Below are 19,156 nucleotides of genomic sequence, written 5' to 3' on the forward strand. Positions count from 1 at the left end.
CTATTTACCGACGCGAAGGGGCTCTGCATCAAAACCAATGTTGTGTTTTAAATTTTGTGTTCAATAAAAAACAGTCAGAAAGTCAACAACAAAGTAAGTAGTTTAAAAAATATATTATTAACATTATTATTATTATTATTATGATTATTGCTATTGTTGTTGTTGGACACTTTTATTACGTGTCTTTATTTTCCATATAAAATGTATTTTTTACGTATGCCTGTCATTTAATTGGTGTCAGTATTTGACATAAAGACAGCAGGTAATGCAGGCAGTAAAACAGCTGCACTTTTTGAGATTAGACATAAACAATGGATCATTTGTTAATGAATGAATTAAGGCTTTTTGGAGAATTTTTACTGTTGGTGTTGCACAAAATTAGGAAAATGCCAAAATAAACTTTGATTAATTCCAGTGAGGAGTTATATGATTTAGTTTTTAATGTTTTATAAGACCTATAAATGGTTTTCATAATAGCAGTTTAAAAAAAAATCAAATCCCTTTGATACGTTTCACAAAGACACACACAGCACGTCACACAGCAAGCAGAAATGAACTTACTTGCTGACAAAAAATTTGACAAAACAGCAAATAAAACGGAATAATTTGAATTAAATATTTCCAGACTTTGTTTATTTTGTTCTGCAGCATGTTCATATTTGTATAATTTTGACTGAATATATTTTTATGGAGAGCACCGTTATTAACGGTTTAACTTGATTTATTCTGGATTAACAATACTGTCTGTTTTTATTCATTTTTATGTTAAAAAACCTCTGTTATAAAGGTTTAAAAGTATTTTTTGTTTTGTTTTTTAAAGTGTAGCTTTAGTTTGGTAAATAAATGTTGTTGGGCCCCCAACTTAAAGCATGTTTTCTGTTTAGGCCCCCTGTGTGAGTGAGTTTGACACCCCCGTAATACGAGCCCACAAAATTCACGCATCTTTTGTGTAAAATGGCCAAATAAAAATAGGGAACACAAAAGAACGTCAAATTGCACTGGGGAGTTACTCTCCCTGGGAGTAAGTTAGTGCAGAACCACCACTGCAGTCAATAATCAATGAATAATGTCAGAAATGATGATTTATATGTTATTAATTCTAAATAACGTTGTGACAACAGTTGCTATGGGGAACTGCCATATGGCACTTTGTGTAGCATGATAAATAATACATGCAGCACAGCTAATTCTTTCGCAGAGGGAAGAATTCACCGATAAATGAAACTATGCCTTCATGTCTGGATCAAAGTTTTATCAAAACTGCAGCAGTGGAGAAAGTGGTTGCCCCAATCTCCAGTCACCTTTGTCTCCTCGTGCTGCTGTGCGACAGTGAACATGAGCCAGAGCAGTTCACCCGGCTGGAGGCAGCGGCTCACGCTGTGGCCAGAGCTACTGAGAACATGGCAGCAGTGGCCTCCAGGTATGTGCATTCCTGCTAGTCAATTACATCTGCCTTTGTCAATCCACAAGAGACCGAAGTGACTCTCTGTTTAGGCAAATTCAAGAGACGGATGATGATGTGTTGCACATGGAGATGTCCGCCCTTCTTGAGTCGGTCACCGTGTCGGGGCAGCATGTGCTGCTGGCGGCTCAGAAACTCCACATCCAGCCAGGTTTGACGGAGCACAGAGAGGAGCTTATCACTGCCACGCAGAACGTCTTCCTGGGAGTGGTCAAAGTAAAGTACAGTTCTGCAGAAATGTGTGGAATTTTTACATTGGAAGACTGATAAAAATTTAAAATCTGATTTTAAATTGTAAGAACAAACCATTCATCACATTTTAGCCTAAAATCCCCAAATTATTTTAGAAAAATGTTTACTATGTTGTCAGTTATTGACATTCCTTCTGTAGCATAGAAAATTTTCTTGATGCTTTACTTAAAAGTTTGTAAAATTTCTAAAATGAAAAACACGGTTTTCTAAAGTAGTCATTAACAACCTTTTTCTGTGCAGACAAATGTGCTATATTTTCTTTAGCCTCCTTTTACTTTTATGTATGAATTTTATCTTCATCCTAGGTGAAATATCTACAACTGGTGTAACCCTTGTGCTATCCTAGGCACTTTAACATTGGGAGTTGGGTCATCTGGACCCCACTAGACAGTGCGCTGAACCTTTTTTCTTCAATGATTTGTGATCTTCACTGGTGTCCATGGATTACATGAAATCTTTCTACCTTTATCCACCTTTGTCATGGTAGGGGGAACACGTCAATGTAAGGGTAGGGTCATGGGATAGCACAAGGGTTAAACTTTTTCTGTACTAGATTTTTTGTAGGAACCATTTAAACATGATCTAGATTTTCCCCAAATCTGTCTAAGTAGAAGCTAAAAAAATCAGACGCCAACTTCAGCCTCGTTCGACTTTAAAGTTGTGAACGAGAAATACTAAAAAACGGTCAGTAATACTGGTATTTTCTAAATACAATCATAAAACGAGAGTCCACCGTTTCAACTTTATTAGCAACATCCTGGTAAAGTTAGACAGTCGGTTGCTAAATATTTAGTAACAGCATTGTGGTCTGTGGGAACAACTGTCAATAAATCCATAGTTTGAGTGAAGGCTCCTGGGTTTTGTCTGTTAAATGCAGCTTTCTTTTATTTTGAAGTCAAAAGCTCTTTTTTTGTTTCCTCACTGGCTCTGTTCTGTTAAAAGAACCTTTCCAAATCTGTTTGTTTTTTGTTAAATTTGCAACCTTGGGGTTGCAAAGCCCCTTTAAGGAAGCTACAGATGGATTTTCTACACGAGGGACTTGACATGCGCCAAGCAGGAGTCGGATGTGGTGGAGAGAATCCAGGAGTTTTTCCAAATAATACTTCCTTCAGAATTGCATTATAAATAAAACCGATAAATGTAGGCTGGTTAATACTCAGCTGTCCCACGGACCGGTAGTGGCCTGCAAATGTGGTCTGAGGCTTGGATTGGGGACCACTGCTCTAAACCATTTTTTTTTACATGATCTCTGTTATAATTTAGACTCTTAACTAAAAAGTCAATTATTCAACCAAACAGGAAAAATAGCAGGAATCCACAAAAGCAGGGAAGTTTTTGAATAGATGTGTTTTTTGTGGTACATTATAGGTTCTGTTGGTGGAGGACGATGCTGCCGTAAGGAGGATTATAGCTGTTGCAGATCAGGTTTTGGATCATCTCTCTGAGCTCGGTTCTTCTCCAGACATCAAGTCTCTCTTCGAGTCGTTCCAGGCATTTTCTGAAGCTCTGATTCTCCTCAATAGACTGACTCTGGAAAGAGCAAATTCCTTACAGGATACCAGACAAACTAATCAACTTCTTGACTCTTTGGACATATTGAGGAGGTGTATCTCCATGCTACACACGGCTTTGTGTACCACCATAAAGCACCCTACAAGTGAGGAGGCCAAAGCATCCAAGCGGTACATTCTGGATAAGGTGAACAGCACCATCAGCGAGATTGTTGTAACTCTTAGAAGTGACAAAAACAAGGGACATGTGGGACCCTGTGGGTTTTTTACTGACAGACGCAACAGTCTTTTGCAACTCCTGACAAACCCCTCCACCTCCTCCATTCATGACAGTGGCTTGGACAGCATGGTTCGAGACGTTGTGTTCCACTGCATGGCGGTTGCTAATGCATCTCAAAGAGAGTCTCAGCATAGACTGGTGAGCCACTGCCGTCACATCCTGCAGTTCTGGTCTGACATCAAATGGATTTCAACTTCCTCTGAGGTTTCTGAGGAAGGATTTGACCAGTTGTGCGCTTTGATGGTCCAACAAATACAAATGCTCAACTCAACCTTAATGACTGAGGTTCTTTATCAAGTCTTGGACACATTCTTACTGGCATCGTCAGTCGCTGATGAGCTCTCAGATGCAACAAGCCAGGTGTTAGCTTCAGATTCCGGTACGAGTGTAGATTTGACTTGTATTCAGCCTGTTGTTGAGGATTTCATAACAGTAACTGACAGAATAATCCAACTGGTGAATTTTATTTCAGCCATTGCTGTAGATGTAAAGAGTTTAGAGAGCATGGAAAACTCAAGAATGTGTTTTACAAGACTGAGAGCTTTAATCGCATCTTTATCTCTGGAGTTGGACGATGATTCAATGCAAACTGTCCAGAAGCTTTATGATGCATATAAGAAATGGGAGGAAGAGACTAGCGAGCTGCAGGATGCTCTCAGTGATGTAGTGGATGTGAAGGAGTTCACTAGTCTTGCTATCAACGAAATGATCAATGACCGTCATGGATGTGACACCGCATACAGAGAACAGAGCTATAAACTCTTTGACAAATACGCCAAACACCTGGTAAGCCACATGAAGCTGGTGATTCCATCAGTGAAGAGGCATTTGGACAGGAGCGATAACCCCATCTACAGGAACGGTCTTCTGGTCCTGCTCAAGCAGGTGCGAGACTCTCAAACCAGAGTGATGGAGTCCATCAAAGACATGCTGCTTGGTTCCACCATAAACGTGGAGAGATATTCCGCATTTACAAACAATGTCTCCACAGTCATTCAGCAATTTAAGGTGCTCAGAGAGGGACTGGACGGGAACCAACACCCGCATCTGTTGAGCCCTCTGAGAGAGGCAGCACGTGAGCCTGACATCTGCCAGTCATCTCTACCGGTCCAGGACACCTGTAAAATAAACCTGGAGTTAAAGAGCCTCCCTGTGGTTGAGGTGAAAGGAAAAGATTCTCACACCAAAAATGTGGAACCCATAGAAGCAGAACTAGCTCATAAACATGACAGTAATGATTTAAAGATGGCAGCTGTCCCTGATGAGCACAAACTAATTCACAAGCCCCCTGGTTTTGACCTCTTACCCCTTCTATTTGAAGTGGTGACCGTGACTAAAGGTAAAGACGTGTCTGTGCTCAACCAGACCTGCACTCGAGTGCTTGAGCTGTCCAACTGCTATGCCCAAGCTGCAAAGGAAGCCTCTGCCATCGTTGACTTGGTGGATTGTCAGACACTGGAAAGCTTTCGAGCAGAGCTGGTGTCACTGACACCTCTACTTGTTCAGACGGCTCAGGAAACAGCGATGAGTTCGGCAAAGAGCACCGAGGGCATCTACAAACACTGCACACAGTTTTCTGACCTCTTAAACAACATCCGGAAAGTTCTCGTACCTGTGGGAGGAGCATGGTACCATGCTGTTTACACAGAACTGCGAAGAGCATCTGGAGAAACCAGTGTTAGGCAAAGGCTAAATGAAGTGATGGCTTTATGTACAGAAGTCGTCCAGGTTTTGATTTCTTCTGACATAAATCTGCAAACTGACAGTCAAGAAACATTCAGCGTTTTGCAAAGCAAACTGAGCAAAGCACAGACCAACACACGGAGTCTCATTGAGTCTTCAACAACGCTGGAGACTCAGGAGGATCAACTTGGGGGATTTTGCATCCTCTGGGCCATCTCGGTTCAGATTGTTGTAAACTCTCTGGATAAGATTTTAGGGACATCAACCGCAGTGACCCAGCCGAGCCCTCAAAAGCAGCTTTCAGCTTTATCTGAAAACTCGCTCCGAATCCAGGAGGCTGCGAGGCTCACCAGCCTAAACTGCAGAAGTCCCTACAAGTCCAAGCAGTTGACAAAATATCAGAATGAGCTCAGAGCACTCACCGAAGATTACCTTAAAGCTGCAGAAGAACTGGACATGATGCCAAGTGTTACACAACTTGCAAAATCCGTTTTCTTTCACAGACATCTCCTTGTTAGAATTCGAGCTCTTTCTGTTCAGTTAAGCAAAGAAAACAGAGAGTTTGAGACTTCTCTTCAAAACACAGTCAGCCTTGCTTACGTTGCTGCTAAAAGTCTGCGACAGACCGACGCAGACGACACTCAGCGGAGATTCGAAAGTGCAGCTCAGGCACTTGCAGGAAATGTCAAGTCAGGAACTAGAAAATTGGAGGACTGCTTGAACTACATCCGAGACCCACGCACTCGCTCCAACCTTAGGTCTATCAGCGATCACCTGTCCTTCCAGATCTCAGACATAATAGGCCGGGCAAAACTGATGGTGGAGACTCGCTACATTTGCGACACGCTCACTTTGGACGTGCAGATACGGTGTTGGTCTTCAAAGGCTCACTATGTGGTGGAGGAGATCAGGAAACAAGATGGGATTCATCAGGAAGCCAAAGAGTACATCCAGGCTGGTCTACAGGGAAGAACACCTGAGGACGTCAGCGGCCCTCTAGCCGTGGCACCAAATACAATCAAGGAGGTGGACGTTCATGACATAACACAGAAACACAACCAAGAAACTACAGATACAGCAGAAGTGAATGAACGTTACAAAAAAGATGTAGGTATCCTACAAATCAAAGTTTTCTGTCACTTCCTGTTACCTTAAACTGTGCTCTCCCTATCCTTCTGCAGGGTGCCAACTCGGCAGCATTTCAGGAAGCCCCCTCTTTGACCCACACTTCATTTTTTCTGAAGCAAAAGAGCACAAGTTGGGACCCAAAGGACAACAGAATTGTCCAGGTGACAAGAAAAATGGCCGACACCATTTGTCACATGACGCAGTACCTGAAGAAGAGAGGCCCTATACTGGTAAAACCTCTAGATGTCCCTGTTGAGCATTCACATGGATGCGATGTCCTAAAAACAATCCTTTGTTTTCAGAACAAAGAAACATTTGTCGCTGCAGCCAAAGACGTCATATTAAACTCCCAGTCAGTCACTCAGTTTATCCGAGTTATTGCCAACCACAGCCTGGATAAACAGTGTACAGTTGAACTGTCTCTCATCATTGAACAGATTCTCACCATCACCAATCAGCTCAGCATCATCTCCAGGTCAGGTGACTAAGTAAATCAATATATCTTGGATGAATAAAAGACGGTCACTGAAAAATAAAAAAAATCTTTATTTCTGCAGTGTCAATGCAGTAACACCTGGGTGCAGATCATCGGACGAGATCCTGGTGAAAAATGCACAAAACCTTCTGCAGACAATCCTGCGAGGAGTGCATGCGGCAGAAACAGCCAGCATCACGGTAAATATAACAAACATTTTAATATGGTATCAATTCAACTGTAGCTGAACTTACAAATGAGAAAGGAAAAGAAGACATCAGATTAGATCAGATCAGATAAAGGTGATTGATCTCACTGTGGGGAAATTCTATTTTTATTACAACTCTGGGATTCAAGCATCAAGGTGCAAAAAAAGGAAAAATTAAAATGTCCAAATAGATCAAAATAAAATTAATTTTTTTAATAAAATTTTACTTGTCACGTCACACAGCCACTACATACATTTTGTGCATTTTCCACAGATGAAATTTCGGTTTTTCGTGATACACGTTTTTAAAAATGTTGTTGGTTGAGAATTATTCAGTTTACGCATATTTTACGCAGTTAATACACAATTATTACGTAAATCTTACGCAACTCTGCGTAACTTTTGCGAGATGCATGCACATATTTCTGGCTTTCCACGACCGTTCCACGTGTGTCCACATATGTCTAAGACGTTTTTAACGCATGTATCACAGATATATACCGGCACACATATCACATTTCACACGCAATGGAGGCACAAATAACGATGAATTGCATATAAATAGCGCAATGATCACACACGGTTCAGTTCAGTTATGTAAGTGAAAATATCTGATTAAACTGATCTGATAGAACTGGAGAAATTAATGTTACAATGGCTTATGAAAACAAGATAATCATGAAAAACAACAGATAATAGATGATATATAGCAATAAAAGACATCAACAACACTATAAATGACACAAATTAAATAACAAATTGTTTCCCAATGTTTATCTCCATCGTTGAAGGGGTGGGAAGTGTGAAGGGGGGGGGCTATTTTTTTAAAATTAATATTACTTGTTTTATATTATTTTTTGCAAGAAACCTTAACAAAACTTGGTATGAAAAAAGCTATATCAATTTTTTTTATTTAATTCTCTTTTTCATCTAAAAATTGCATTAAATTAATACTATCTGAACATTCTACCTTGAAAAGAAGTCCTGTCAAATAATATGACTTTCACCAAGTAAGTCAATTTAATATTTTATTATATATTCTATTACTTTTTTTTGTCCATTTTTAATCTATTTTTTTTTTTTACATAAATAGAATTTTGGTCCAAATGGTCAGTCCCTAAACCGTCTGTCTTTTAAGGGGACACCTAAAAGACAAAAATCTTTTATTTATCGCAGGATGTTTACCCTAAAACCTGACTTTTAACAGGGTTTGAAGCAGCCAGAACCAAACTCTGATGAGGCAGAGGCCACAGCGTTGTGCTTCCAGTGGAAGAGAAACCTGGAGATCCACCGCGCCCAGCAGAACTCCAATCAGGAAACGGACGATTTGGGGTTGAGGAAGACGTTGCCGCGCCCCACTGCACCCAGCCTGGCCCCTTTACTAAATATTTAAGGAGGCGTGACATTCAACGTCACAGAGGCCTTTACAAAGACATAAGCAACTGTCATGAATAGGATTTATTGTGCGTGTACACTAAAAAGAGCTGCTGTGTGTAAGAAAATGGTTTGACTTTCAAACATTTTTCCACTAAAAAGTCCACATTGAACCACAAAGATGGCATGAAATAAAAGCATCACCAAACACGTTAGAACACTCACTACAGCACGCTGTACACAGGATACAAAATCAACATTTACAGTGTGGCTTTTGAAAGCAATAAAAAAAGGCAATAGCTCATTTCCAGTCAAACAAAAGTCACTTATGTTACAGGCAAAGTTGTTCTCAGAAGCTCTTTGCTGCTGAGATGTGTGGCTGAAAGAGCCTCCTTTAAAAACAATTCATAAAGTCCTTATTTAAAGATGACAAAAACGTATCTATTTCAGCAAACTAGCTCAGCTGTAAAGTTTAAAAACGATATAAAATGTGGGCAAAAAAAGAAAAGATACAAGCCAGTTTTCATGTTTCTCCTACCGCATAAAACAAATGAGGATAAATATGTGAACCCTAAAATGTAAAATAAGTGAATATCAAATACTGATAATGAGGATAAAGATTACATTACTCTTTTCTTTTACAAGTGGTAATATTTGCACTCAAATAATATAAAATAATGCCACATTTATGTTTTTTTTCAAACAAAACAACCAAAGAACAACTCCTAAAGCACACTTTTCTGTGTTTTTAGAGTAATTCCAACAAATAAATAAATTCAGGATAAGATAAAGATTAATAGTCATTTTATTCAACTATTTACAGATACTTTGTAGCTTATTTTTTTAAATGTTTACTGACAGAAGGGGGACGCGGTGGGATCAAAGGTTTTGAACACATCCTTAAGTGTCCTGTCGTCTGCGTCCTCGTCCTCCAGATTATCCTGCTTTGGCTCTTCCTCTATGACCCTCTCCTCCTCTTCCTCCTGCTTCTTCTTATCATCCGTCTCTTCCTGTGCTCCGGTCAAACCCTGTCCTCCTTGTTTCGCCTGCCGCGGGTCAGAATACTGCGGTCGGATCAGTCCGGCCAGCGCAGAGATGGGAAGATTATGAACGGCAGGCGGCTTGACGGGGGAGGTGGGCGGCAGCGTGGGGGAGCTGGGTGGGGTGCAATGTGAGGGGACGTCCGTGGTTTTCGCCTCCTCCAGCGATCCGCTCCTCTGGGTTGGTGAGAGTGAAGGTGGGTTGTCCTTCTTGGCGGGCTGTTTCAAAATCCCCGCCTTTTTGGGGGGCTCTGACGCCTCCTTCTGAGCATGTTTGCTTTGAGAACGGGGGTCGTACAAGCTGATGCCCCCCAGGATCGTCGTGGGGCTCTCCAGGCCCCCGCCCGACGATGCCAGCCGAGGAGCGTAAGGCGGCAGCTTCTCGGGCTCGGACTTGGCTTGGGCGGTTTGAGGGGGGGAGCTGAGGCTGCCCTTCTGCAGTCGGGGGTCCACAAGCCCTCCCCCAGAGGACGACTCTTTCTGCCCCAGCGGCTTGGAGTCCACGCTTCCTGTCCGCTTGAGTCTGGGATCCAAAGACTTTTGCTGCCGTGGGTCTGCCGGCCTTTCGGTAGAGGCTCGGGACTCGAAGGATCCGGCGGGGAGGCGACCCAAACGTTCCTTCAAACGAGTAGCTGCTAGTCTGGGGTCAGACGGGGGCGGGCTGGAAACCGGGGGATGGGTGGGAAGGCTGGTTCTGTTCATCTGAGCATCAGCAATCAGGGGTGGAAGGGGCAGGTTGATGGAGTGCTCCTGTTTCGGGACGAGGGAGGGGATGAGGTCCTCGGGGGCCCACACCACCGTTTGGGCAAAGGCAGGCTTCTGCAGGAGGATGTCCACCCGAATGTGGCTAAACTGCTTCAACTGGCAACGAGGGTCCTGCAGGACCACACAAGGGCCCGCATCCAGAGGGATGAGAACAGCTCTATCCCTGAGCTTCCTTTCCCCATCCTCATCCTCCTCCCCTGCCACCGTTTTTTGTGGAACAGGCTGGTTCTGCAGGTGGCAAGAGCTGCTCTCCATCGCCCTCACTTTCCTGGGATCTCTGGAAAGCCGTGCGTCTGCAGCTCCGTCCGGTTCCCTCCTGCATTCGGGGAGTCGCTGTCTGAGGTCGGACTTCACGCGTGGGTCAGTAGGCGGAGCCCTGTCCTTCGCAGGCCGAGGGTTGCCCAAAGCTTGAGCCACTGGGCCAACTTGAAGGGGGTTGGACAGAGACTGGGACATCTCGCTCTTCTTTTTGAGAGACTTAAGGATGGAGGAAACGCCTGATGTCCCATCTTCATCATCGCTTGAGTACCAGTTTGTAGTTTCAGCTGAAAAAGAAATACTGCAGGTTATGTACAACAGTTTTGCCGACTGCAGTTTAACTCAGAGGCCTGCAACATTCACTTAAGGTGGCTATCGGGTCCATTTCTCAGCGACTATGAAAGAAACCACATAGTGTCACTTCTTCCTTTAGAAAAAAAAAGACACCGACTTATATTTGTGTTATTGTTACTATTATGATAAATATGAATGAACTATTGTTTTTGACATAAGTAAAACTTAAAACATAAAAGGAAAAAAAAAACACATTTTTTCTAAATATAAAATAGTTAATAAATTTGACACTACTTCCTTTCAAAATAAAAAACATCCTGTACCGTATATGATCATCTCAGTGCAGAAAACGTAGAAGGTATTGTAAAGTCAGCAGTGATATAGAAAAAAAACTATAAACGGTTTATTCTACGGTCTGTGGTGCATCTCAAACAAAAAATTTTAAATCTGACAAACAAAAAATTCAATCACAGCTAATTAAGCGACCCTTACAGAAACTTCCGGACCGTTAATCGCTCTTAAAATTCATTTTATAATCTGGTGTGCCTTAGGTATAAATTCTGGTTGTGCTTACTGACCTCCAGCTGCTTTTCTGTAAAACACGACGTCAAAATATTTTAGTACAACTTGGGAGAAATATGGGTACTGTAGTCAGAAGCGTCACAGACGTACAATGCTTCAACGTTCTGTGAATGAGTGGAATGAAGTTTGACGTATCCGACTGTCTAGTTTCACTTGATGTGCCATGTAGTCTCCTGGTACGGGATTGGCTCACCTCTGCTGTCGTTGTCTCCATCCTGGCTGTCTGCTCGCTGAGTCTCCGCCTCCTGCGCCTCTTGTTGCTGCTGCTGTGTCAGATGTAGAAAGATGGCTTTCTGCACTGCTGCTGGTAACGCCTGCAACTGTGTCTCTGCACCCATTTGCTGCATGAAGGCCAAACTAGGATCTGCAGCATGGAGGACACAAAACGAACACATGCCACTTCCATTACAATTTAGAGCAGTGGTCCCCAACTTTTACCCGGTCATGGACCGGCCTGTGCGAGGCTGAGGTGTGCGTCTGATTTTTTTATTCTTTAGTTTTCCTTCACTTTTGAGGATAAAGTCCTCAGTAAAATATCCGCAGCTTCATGTAAAATAGATTTTTACCTTAACCAGTTTTTGGTTAAAACAAAAATCAGATGCCAACTTCAGCCTTGTTCAATTTTTAAAATGTGACAGATAAATACTGAGAAACGGCCACATAAAAGTGAATCCACCCCTTTATTAGGAGCATCCTCATAATATTAGACAGCTGTTTGCTAAACATTTTAATGGTCTGTGGGAACAACTGTCACAATAAATCAGTTGTTTTTGTCTGTTAAATGCATGTCTATGAAGACTCTCATTCATCCAGGTTGATTCCATCATAGTAGTAGGTTTAGGGGCTGTCATCTGGACTTAGTTTTCTGAGAATTGACAAAGCCTTTTGGATAAGAGGTGAAACGTCTTCTAACTAACTAAAAAACTAAGTCCAGATGACAGCCCCTAAACCTACTACTATGCTGTTAAATGTAGCTTTCTTTTATTTTGAAGTGGAAGGCTCTTCTGTTTCCTCTTTGCTTTAAATATTTTGTTAACTTTTCTAGCTTAGGGGGTTCAATTTAGCGGTCAGCGCAGCAGCTTTAAGGAAGTAACGCATGGATTTGAACGGGTGACTTGACATGCGGCTAGAATGAGTCGGACATGGTGGAGAGATTCCAGTAGTTTTTCAAAATAAAACTTCCTTCAGAATTAGATTATAAATACAACAGAAAAAAAAGTTGTTTTTGTCTCTGTGGGCTGGCAACAACCGTGGTTTTGAGGCCAATGAATAAGAGGAATGAACACTGACCTCCTTGTTGACTGACAGCCTGGTTTTGGAGGAAGCTGCTCAGGAGGTCGACTGGGTTCTGACTCAAAGGAGGAAAAGGAAGGAGGTTTTGCAGTTGATCTGTTGCAGGAGGGAAGAGAGGATTCTGCATCTGTGGGCCCATGTTAGACCCATGAAAAGATGGAGGTGGGCCAGAATGGACCGGCATCGGAAATCCATGTGGAGGGTGTTGACCGGTGGGGCTCTGCGGCACGGATGGCCCCGTGGGATGACTCGTGAGACCTGGTGATGCAGGCGGACCTGAAGGCACTGAGGATGCAGCCTCCGCGTCTTCTGAACCACCACTGAACTGGTTGGTTCCATCTCCCTGGTTCTGGGGGTGGTTGGAACCACTTTGGAGGGAAAAAAGACAAAAGTCTAGGTTATATTTTAAGTAATTTACTCCGTTGACCTCACCTCCCAGGCCCCACCCAAAAAAAAAGACATCACTGCAGGCAAAACCGTCAAAAAACTGAATGAGGAGCTCAGTTCAAAATCCACTCACGTGACCAAAAACCAGATGTCAGGCATATCTAAAGGAAGTTTTGAAATTATTATGGGATGGCCACAGGACCATTCCGTGGCAAAATGTGAAATTTTGTCATTTTTTACATTTTATTAACAATACGGGAAAGAAAACCTTTGCTCGAGTGATCTTTACAAAATTTCACAAACACACCACTGGGGCTGTGTCCGAATTCCTTCACTACTAGAGCACTATATAGCGCGTTGGCCTTTTTGTAGTGCTGTCCCAGTCTACAATTCCAAAATCCAGTGCCCTAGAAATTTCCCAGAAGTCTCTGTGAAAAACCAGTGTGCATTGATGCTCACTAGATTAAGGAATTTAGACCACAATGCATTGCCTTTGAACATTTTTTTGCAAAACTCTTCTTTCTCTTTCGGCTTTTCCCATCAGGGGTCGCCATAGCGAATCATCCTTTTCCACCTCACTCTATCATGAACATCTTCTACCCTAACATTAGCCAACTTCATGTCCTCTGTTAAGACATCCATGTATCTCCTCTTTGGCCGTCCTCTTGCCCTCCTGCCAGGCAGCTCCATCTCCAACATCCTTCTACCAATATATCCACTATCCCTCCTCTGAACATGTCCAAACCATCTCAGTCTGGCTTCTCTGACTTTGTCGCTAACACAGGCAACATGAGCCGTCCCTCTGATGTACTCGTTCCTTATCCTGTCTAACCTGGTCACTCCTAAGGAGAACCTCAACATCTTCATCTCTGCTACCTCCATCTCAGCCTCTTGTCTCTGTCTCACTGCTACCGTCTCTAACCCATAGAGCAGAGCTGGTCTCACCACTGTCTTGTACACCTTTCCTTTGAGTCTTGCTGGCACTCTTCTGTCACACAACACTCCTGACACTTTCCTCCACCCGCTCCAACCTGCCTGCACTCGCCTCTTCACCTCTTTTCCACACTCCCCATCACACTGAACTGTTGACCCCAAGTACTTAAACTCCTGCACCTTCTTCACCTCAGCCCCCTGTAACCTAACACTTCTACCTTGATCCCTCTCGTTCAGACACATGTATTCTGTCTTACTACGACTGACCTTCATGCCTCTTCTTTCCAGAGCAAACCTCCACCTCTCTAGCTGTTCCTCCACCTGCTCTCTACTCTCACTGCAAATTACAATGTCATCCGCAAACATCATTGTCCAGGGAGATTCCTGTCTTACCTCGTCTGTCAGCCTGTCCATCAGCATAGCAAACAAAAAAGGACTCAAAGCTGATCCTTGGTGTAGTCCCACCTCCACCTTGAACTCCTCTGTCTGACCTACAGCACATCTCACCACCGTCATACTTCTCTCATACATGTCCTGAACTACTCTGACATACTTCTCTGCCACTCCAGACGACCTCATACAGTACCACAGTTGTTTTTTTGCAAAACAATTGTATTTAAACGTATTTTTTTTAATAACATACAAATAGTTTCATCATCAGAACTCAGTGAATTCTTAAATGATTGTCGCAATATGAGCATGGTGTCTGAATTGTTTTCAAAATCCAGGGCACTACATAGTCTCGCACTATATAGTATTTTAGTAGTTAGGGGTTATGGTGGGAATTCGGAAACAGCCTACGTAAAGTCTACAGCCACAACCTAAGGTTTGGCGTATTAGGAATGTGGGCGTGGCTAACAAAATCAGTTTGTGCAGTGCAGCACTGACCAGAGTGGTAGGGGCAGAATGAGGGGCGTAGGGGGATTCGCAGCTTTAATTTTATATGATTTTACATACCTCAGAGCAATTTTGTGAGCCAAGTCTACGGTGGGCTGGACCTTGATTTCAAACAGGGACGGGATCTTCCTCCCGGCTCCAGAGGCTGGATCTGAAGGACTGCTCTGACCCGGTGTGGGCAGCAACCCCACCCCTGGGGGAGGCTTTGGAAGAGGAGCAATGCCCTGCTTCCTTAGATCCTCCAGCTCCAACTCGTCCTCACGGGCGTTCTCTTCTTCTGCACTAATGATCTGACACAAACGTCAGCAGAACGTTAAACCCGGAAGCAGAAAACAAAATCCCTTTTTTTTGTTTGTTTTGCTTTACCTTATCGAGCAGTTCTTTAGTGACATCCGTCAAAGCATCATGGGAGAATTTGCAGTTGTCCCCCTGGTAGCACTTGGCTCCAGTGTGAAAGAACTTGCAGGGGTATTCATGTGCAGACGCGGGTTAAGGAGGAACTAGTTTAAAAATAATCACACAAACTCCATCCGGCCCCTTAATTGAAGGATATTGTGCATGTAAATGCAATGATCTCCTTTGCTGCAGTATCCTTGCAGGTAAAATTTGCAAAGTTCCTTCTTCTTATCGGGAACCACAAGCTCATGCTCAAACTTGCACTGCTCGCCCTGCGTGAAGACAGAAAATCTCTGCAAGCGTTCCATCAAAACCCCAAAAAGCCGGCTCCGGAGCTTTGACTGTACCTTGATGCAGCGACCTTCCAGGAAGTACTTGCAGATGTATCTCCCGTTATGCTCCACCGTGTGCTGATTGATGAACTCCTTGCTCATGATGGGTCGTTTCTTCTGGAAGCCCGATGAGTTCTTTCCATCCTAGCGCACACAAACAGGAGGAAGAGTCGGACTTTTGCGTTTTCTGAGTGGAAAAGCATTTGCTCCATCTAGTTGAATCTTCTTACACATCCCATGTCTTCCATCCCCTGGTCGCATCCTCGGCCACGTCCTCGGCCCCCCCAGGGCTTTCCTTTAAGTTTTTTGTTTTTGTTGATCATTCCTCGTCCTCTTCCCGGTCCGCATCCTCTTCCCCTTCCTCTCTGTCCAACTGGAAAAACAAGAAACGAAATGAATACTTGTTAAAAATTCGGACAAACACTTCATGGGAAAACAGTTGATGTTGTAAAAAACGCTCATACACTGCTGCTGCTTCATTCCTCTCATGCTCCCTCTGCTCATCTGCTCCTTAACGTGGCGCCCCCTCCCCTGACCCGACGACTCTTTGGACTGCTGATACTCGGACGCGTCGTCGTCATAGTCCTCTTCCTCCTCGTCGTAGTCGTATTTGTCGTCGCTGTAGTCGCTGTACTTGTCGAAGTTGCCGTGGCTTCCCTTCAGATGCTGTCGATCGAAACAGAAAGAGGAGGAGGTGGAAGCCCTCCGAGGCCTGAATGAAAATGTCCTTTCTGCAGTTGGACGCACCTGAGAGGACGGCCCGTCCGGGTCGTGACTCGCACCCTTGCTCTTCCTGGTCTTGTGTCGCTCTGGTCTGTCATAATCAGAGTCGTAGCTGTCAGAGCTGGAGCTGCTGGAGGGGGAATGATGCTGAGGAGGAAAGGAGGATACAACCAGAACGGTCATCTTCACAGTAACAGGCCAAGAGTCTGCCGAAAGGCAAAAAGATCCTTTTCTTACTCTCGGTCGGTCGTGTCTCCTCTTCTTAGACCTCTTCTTGTCTCTGGTCTTCTTATATCGTTTTCTGGAGTGTCTGTGCAGCTTCTCTTTCTCTTTAGCCCGGTCTCTCTCTTTCTCCTTTTCTTTTTCCTCTTTCACCTCTGTGGTCTCCTTGTTCTCCTCATCTATTCCTATTCCCTCGTCGTCTATTTCTCCATCTTCCAGTTCACCGTCCTCCCTGAAAAAGAAAAAAAAAAGTATTACCAAAAAAGTAGTTGGGGATTTTTGCCTCATTTGCTATCATTATTTTTTTTAATCATAAGAGAAATACTTTTCATTATTAGTCGATATCGTTTCATCAAATCAAAAAATCTATTTTCCTTTAAAAGGGACTCTTTAAATTTCAACTTTCACTTAGTTTTTTACTGATTTATTTCATTTGCTATCTGAAAAAGTGTTTTCACCACTAAAAGAAATAAACAACACTGTTTTAAATCAAATGTTAATCTAAAGCCCATTCAGACGCCTGCTGTTGTGAGTTTGGGCTATACAAATAAAATTGAATTAAATTAAAGAGCAGATGGTTTTATTATTTTGACGGTGTTAAAACGTCCCAGTGTTTGTTTAATGACTTAAATAATTTTCTGTGGTGATGATTTGATAATAAACATGTTCCTGAATGAAAACAAAGCAATGTATTTAACCCATATTTATAAAGTGCGAAGGCTGAACAATTTTTAAAAAAGATGTTGAAAAACAATCAAGCTAAGACAGCTTTAAACCTTAAAAAAAACTTTTTAAAAATGCAGTTTTTGCACTTAAATGAAGTAATACCATGTGGCAGCAACACCATTGGCACAAAGGTTCAAGAAATTGTGTATTAATGTCAATCACAACATCAAATTAGTGCAAATGTCTACCGAATTCTGTTAAGAACTCTAGTTTAATAATAATAGATTAATTTTCAACAGAAAAAAAATGTAATTAATTCATTATGAAAGCAAATACTATTAAAAAAATCTTTGTAGAAAGTTGTTTTTTAAGTACTAAATGAGAAATTATCTATAAAAACAAAAAAAAACAAAAAATAGTTTAGATATCATTTTATTATTGTATCATCCATATTTAAAGCAGAAATTCAAGCCCTCATTTAGCCACATGCCCACATTGAATTAAATGTCGAATCCTCCTGTTTACTTGGTCAAATAAACGTTTTTTTTTTATTATTAAAACTTTAAAATCAAAAGCGCAGAAAAGCCTTGCAAAAGCCTGCCACTGCAGTACTAACAGTAGCCGCTAGAGGGAGCGCACCAGGAGAAAGGGCGTGGCATCCAGCCCGGTTATTTTGCGTAGCGACCTGAAGATGGCAATAACTAACGATGCAATGACTGCGGTCCCACAGCGACGGGACGATGGGCTCCGCTGTTTTTAATGGAAATGGTGATGAATGAGGGTCATCGATGGTGCTGTGTAAAGCTAAATTTTCCAAACAGCATCATCCGTATGCGCTTAAAAAGAAGCATGCAAAAGACGGTTTTAGAGGGGGAAATGTCTGCTATTCGTGATTTAAAAAAAAAAAAAAAGATCAAAACATACACAACAAGCATGTAGGAACACAGCACTGAAACTCACGATGAGGCAGCGTATTAAGAATTGCACAAGAATGGTACTCGACCTTTCTTCCCCTGCAAGCTCAGAGTCTGTCATGTTTTTGTCAAGAACAGGGGCTGGGGGACTGGAAACCAGGCTCACAGAAGCCATTGGAGAACCGACCTGCCTCCCTTCTCCCCGGTACAAGTGAATTAACTCAAGGAGACGTTGGTTTGTGAGAGATGCTGGAAGATTTCAGACTGGAAAAGACTCACGGTGTTACATGTCTCGACAGAGAGACAGTAAACAGACACTCTCCTCTTTCATATCGTTTTAACGCTGTGAGCACAGCTTGACACCCCGCTTTGCTAATGTCCCGTCGGTTGACAGCTGCCATGGTGAAATAGAGGAGACGGAGGGAGAAACAGACAGAAATGTAACCATGTTCGTTGATTTCAGCATCTTCATAGTCTTTCTCAACAGGGAAATCATCCCAAAATGGCTTCTGAGTTCTGCTGCACACATTCCTGGACAATGTCTTCTACCAGTATTTATAGTTTCTGCTAGATCAACCTAGTTTGACTGTGGGACACGCTCTTCGCTCATTGGCCAGAACCCGCGCGGGCACAAAACGCAACGCTCTCGTTTGTTGAAATAAATGTCAGTCATTTTTAGGACGCGCAACGACGAATTGCTAAAATCAAAGCCAGTTTGGAACAAAACGCTCGTTAATGACAGACTTTGTGTTGTCTTTTATTGTTATTAAAGATAAATTATATAAAACGGGAGATAATGAGCTACTTTACTGCAATGATTCGGTTAATCAAAAATAGGTTATAGCAGCAACTTATTAGATACTATGTTATGTATTAACATAGTATTAATCATATACTTAGAGGAAAAAAACACCATAATTACAATATATATATATATATATATATATATATATATATATATATATATATATATATATATATATATATATATATATATATATATATATATATATATATATATATATATCTATATAAGCAGGGAGGTATTTTCCATTTCCTAACAGATTTATGGTGGAACAGT

General features: G+C 42.4%; 2 protein-coding genes across 6 annotated transcripts; one reads left to right on the forward strand and one right to left on the reverse strand.

The window, feature by feature from the left end:
• The first annotated feature begins 8 nt into the window (after positions 1–8).
• LOC101161503 (catenin alpha-1-like) lies at positions 9–8,581 on the forward strand. 4 transcript variants are annotated; one of them, XM_020709696.1, is made up of 8 exons: positions 9–93; positions 1,331–1,420; positions 1,495–1,678; positions 3,083–6,295; positions 6,370–6,546; positions 6,619–6,791; positions 6,874–6,991; positions 8,207–8,581. In XM_020709696.1, the coding sequence occupies exons 2-8, from the start codon at positions 1,401–1,403 to the stop codon at positions 8,390–8,392; spliced, it is 4,071 nt and encodes a 1,356-aa protein (XP_020565355.1). In that variant the 5' UTR covers positions 9–93; positions 1,331–1,400; the 3' UTR covers positions 8,393–8,581. The 4 variants fall into 4 exon arrangements, 3 of the variants coding, with proteins under 3 accessions (XP_020565355.1, XP_020565354.1, XP_020565353.1); XM_020709695.1 differs by having other exon boundaries at positions 14–93; positions 1,250–1,420; XR_002291869.2 differs by lacking the exon at positions 9–93 and having other exon boundaries at positions 1,159–1,420; positions 6,619–6,668; positions 6,754–6,791.
• On the reverse strand, positions 8,071–18,635 carry zc3h6 (zinc finger CCCH-type containing 6). 2 transcript variants are annotated; one of them, XM_023963182.1, is made up of 12 exons: positions 18,165–18,632; positions 16,511–16,727; positions 16,298–16,420; positions 16,015–16,216; positions 15,781–15,923; positions 15,566–15,694; positions 15,376–15,490; positions 15,189–15,298; positions 14,883–15,112; positions 12,603–12,973; positions 11,506–11,676; positions 8,071–10,723 (listed from the first exon to the last, which is right to left on the reverse strand). In XM_023963182.1, exons 1-12 carry the CDS (start codon positions 18,248–18,250, stop codon positions 9,225–9,227), a joined length of 3,396 nt encoding a protein of 1,131 aa, XP_023818950.1. In that variant the 5' UTR covers positions 18,251–18,632; the 3' UTR covers positions 8,071–9,224. The 2 variants fall into 2 exon arrangements, with proteins under 2 accessions (XP_023818950.1, XP_023818949.1); XM_023963181.1 differs by having other exon boundaries at positions 16,015–16,420; positions 18,165–18,635.
• Between the last annotated feature and the right edge of the window lie 521 nt (positions 18,636–19,156).

Source organism: Oryzias latipes, chromosome 15 (assembly GCF_002234675.1).
Source record: "Oryzias latipes chromosome 15, ASM223467v1".
Classification (NCBI taxonomy): domain Eukaryota; kingdom Metazoa; phylum Chordata; class Actinopteri; order Beloniformes; family Adrianichthyidae; genus Oryzias; species Oryzias latipes.

Bases quoted from the DNA above. Each gene is read 5' to 3' on its own strand.
- LOC101161503 (XM_020709694.2), top strand. From the start codon at position 1,227: ATGCCTTCATGTCTGGATCAAAGTTTTATCAAAACTGCAGCAGTGGAG. The intron at 1,421-1,494 runs GTATGTGCATTC...CTCTCTGTTTAG, and splicing joins ATGGCAGCAGTGGCCTCCAG to GCAAATTCAAGAGACGGATG. The intron at 6,547-6,618 runs GTAAAACCTCTA...CTTTGTTTTCAG, and splicing joins AGAAGAGAGGCCCTATACTG to AACAAAGAAACATTTGTCGC.
- zc3h6 (XM_023963181.1), bottom strand. From the start codon at position 18,250: ATGGCTTCTGTGAGCCTGGTTTCCAGTCCCCCAGCCCCTGTTCTTGAC. The intron at 16,728-18,164 runs GTCGAGTACCAT...TTTCTTTTTCAG, and splicing joins GAGCTTGCAGGGGAAGAAAG to GGAGGACGGTGAACTGGAAG. The intron at 15,491-15,565 runs GTACAGTCAAAG...GTCTTCACGCAG, and splicing joins TGGAAGGTCGCTGCATCAAG to GGCGAGCAGTGCAAGTTTGA.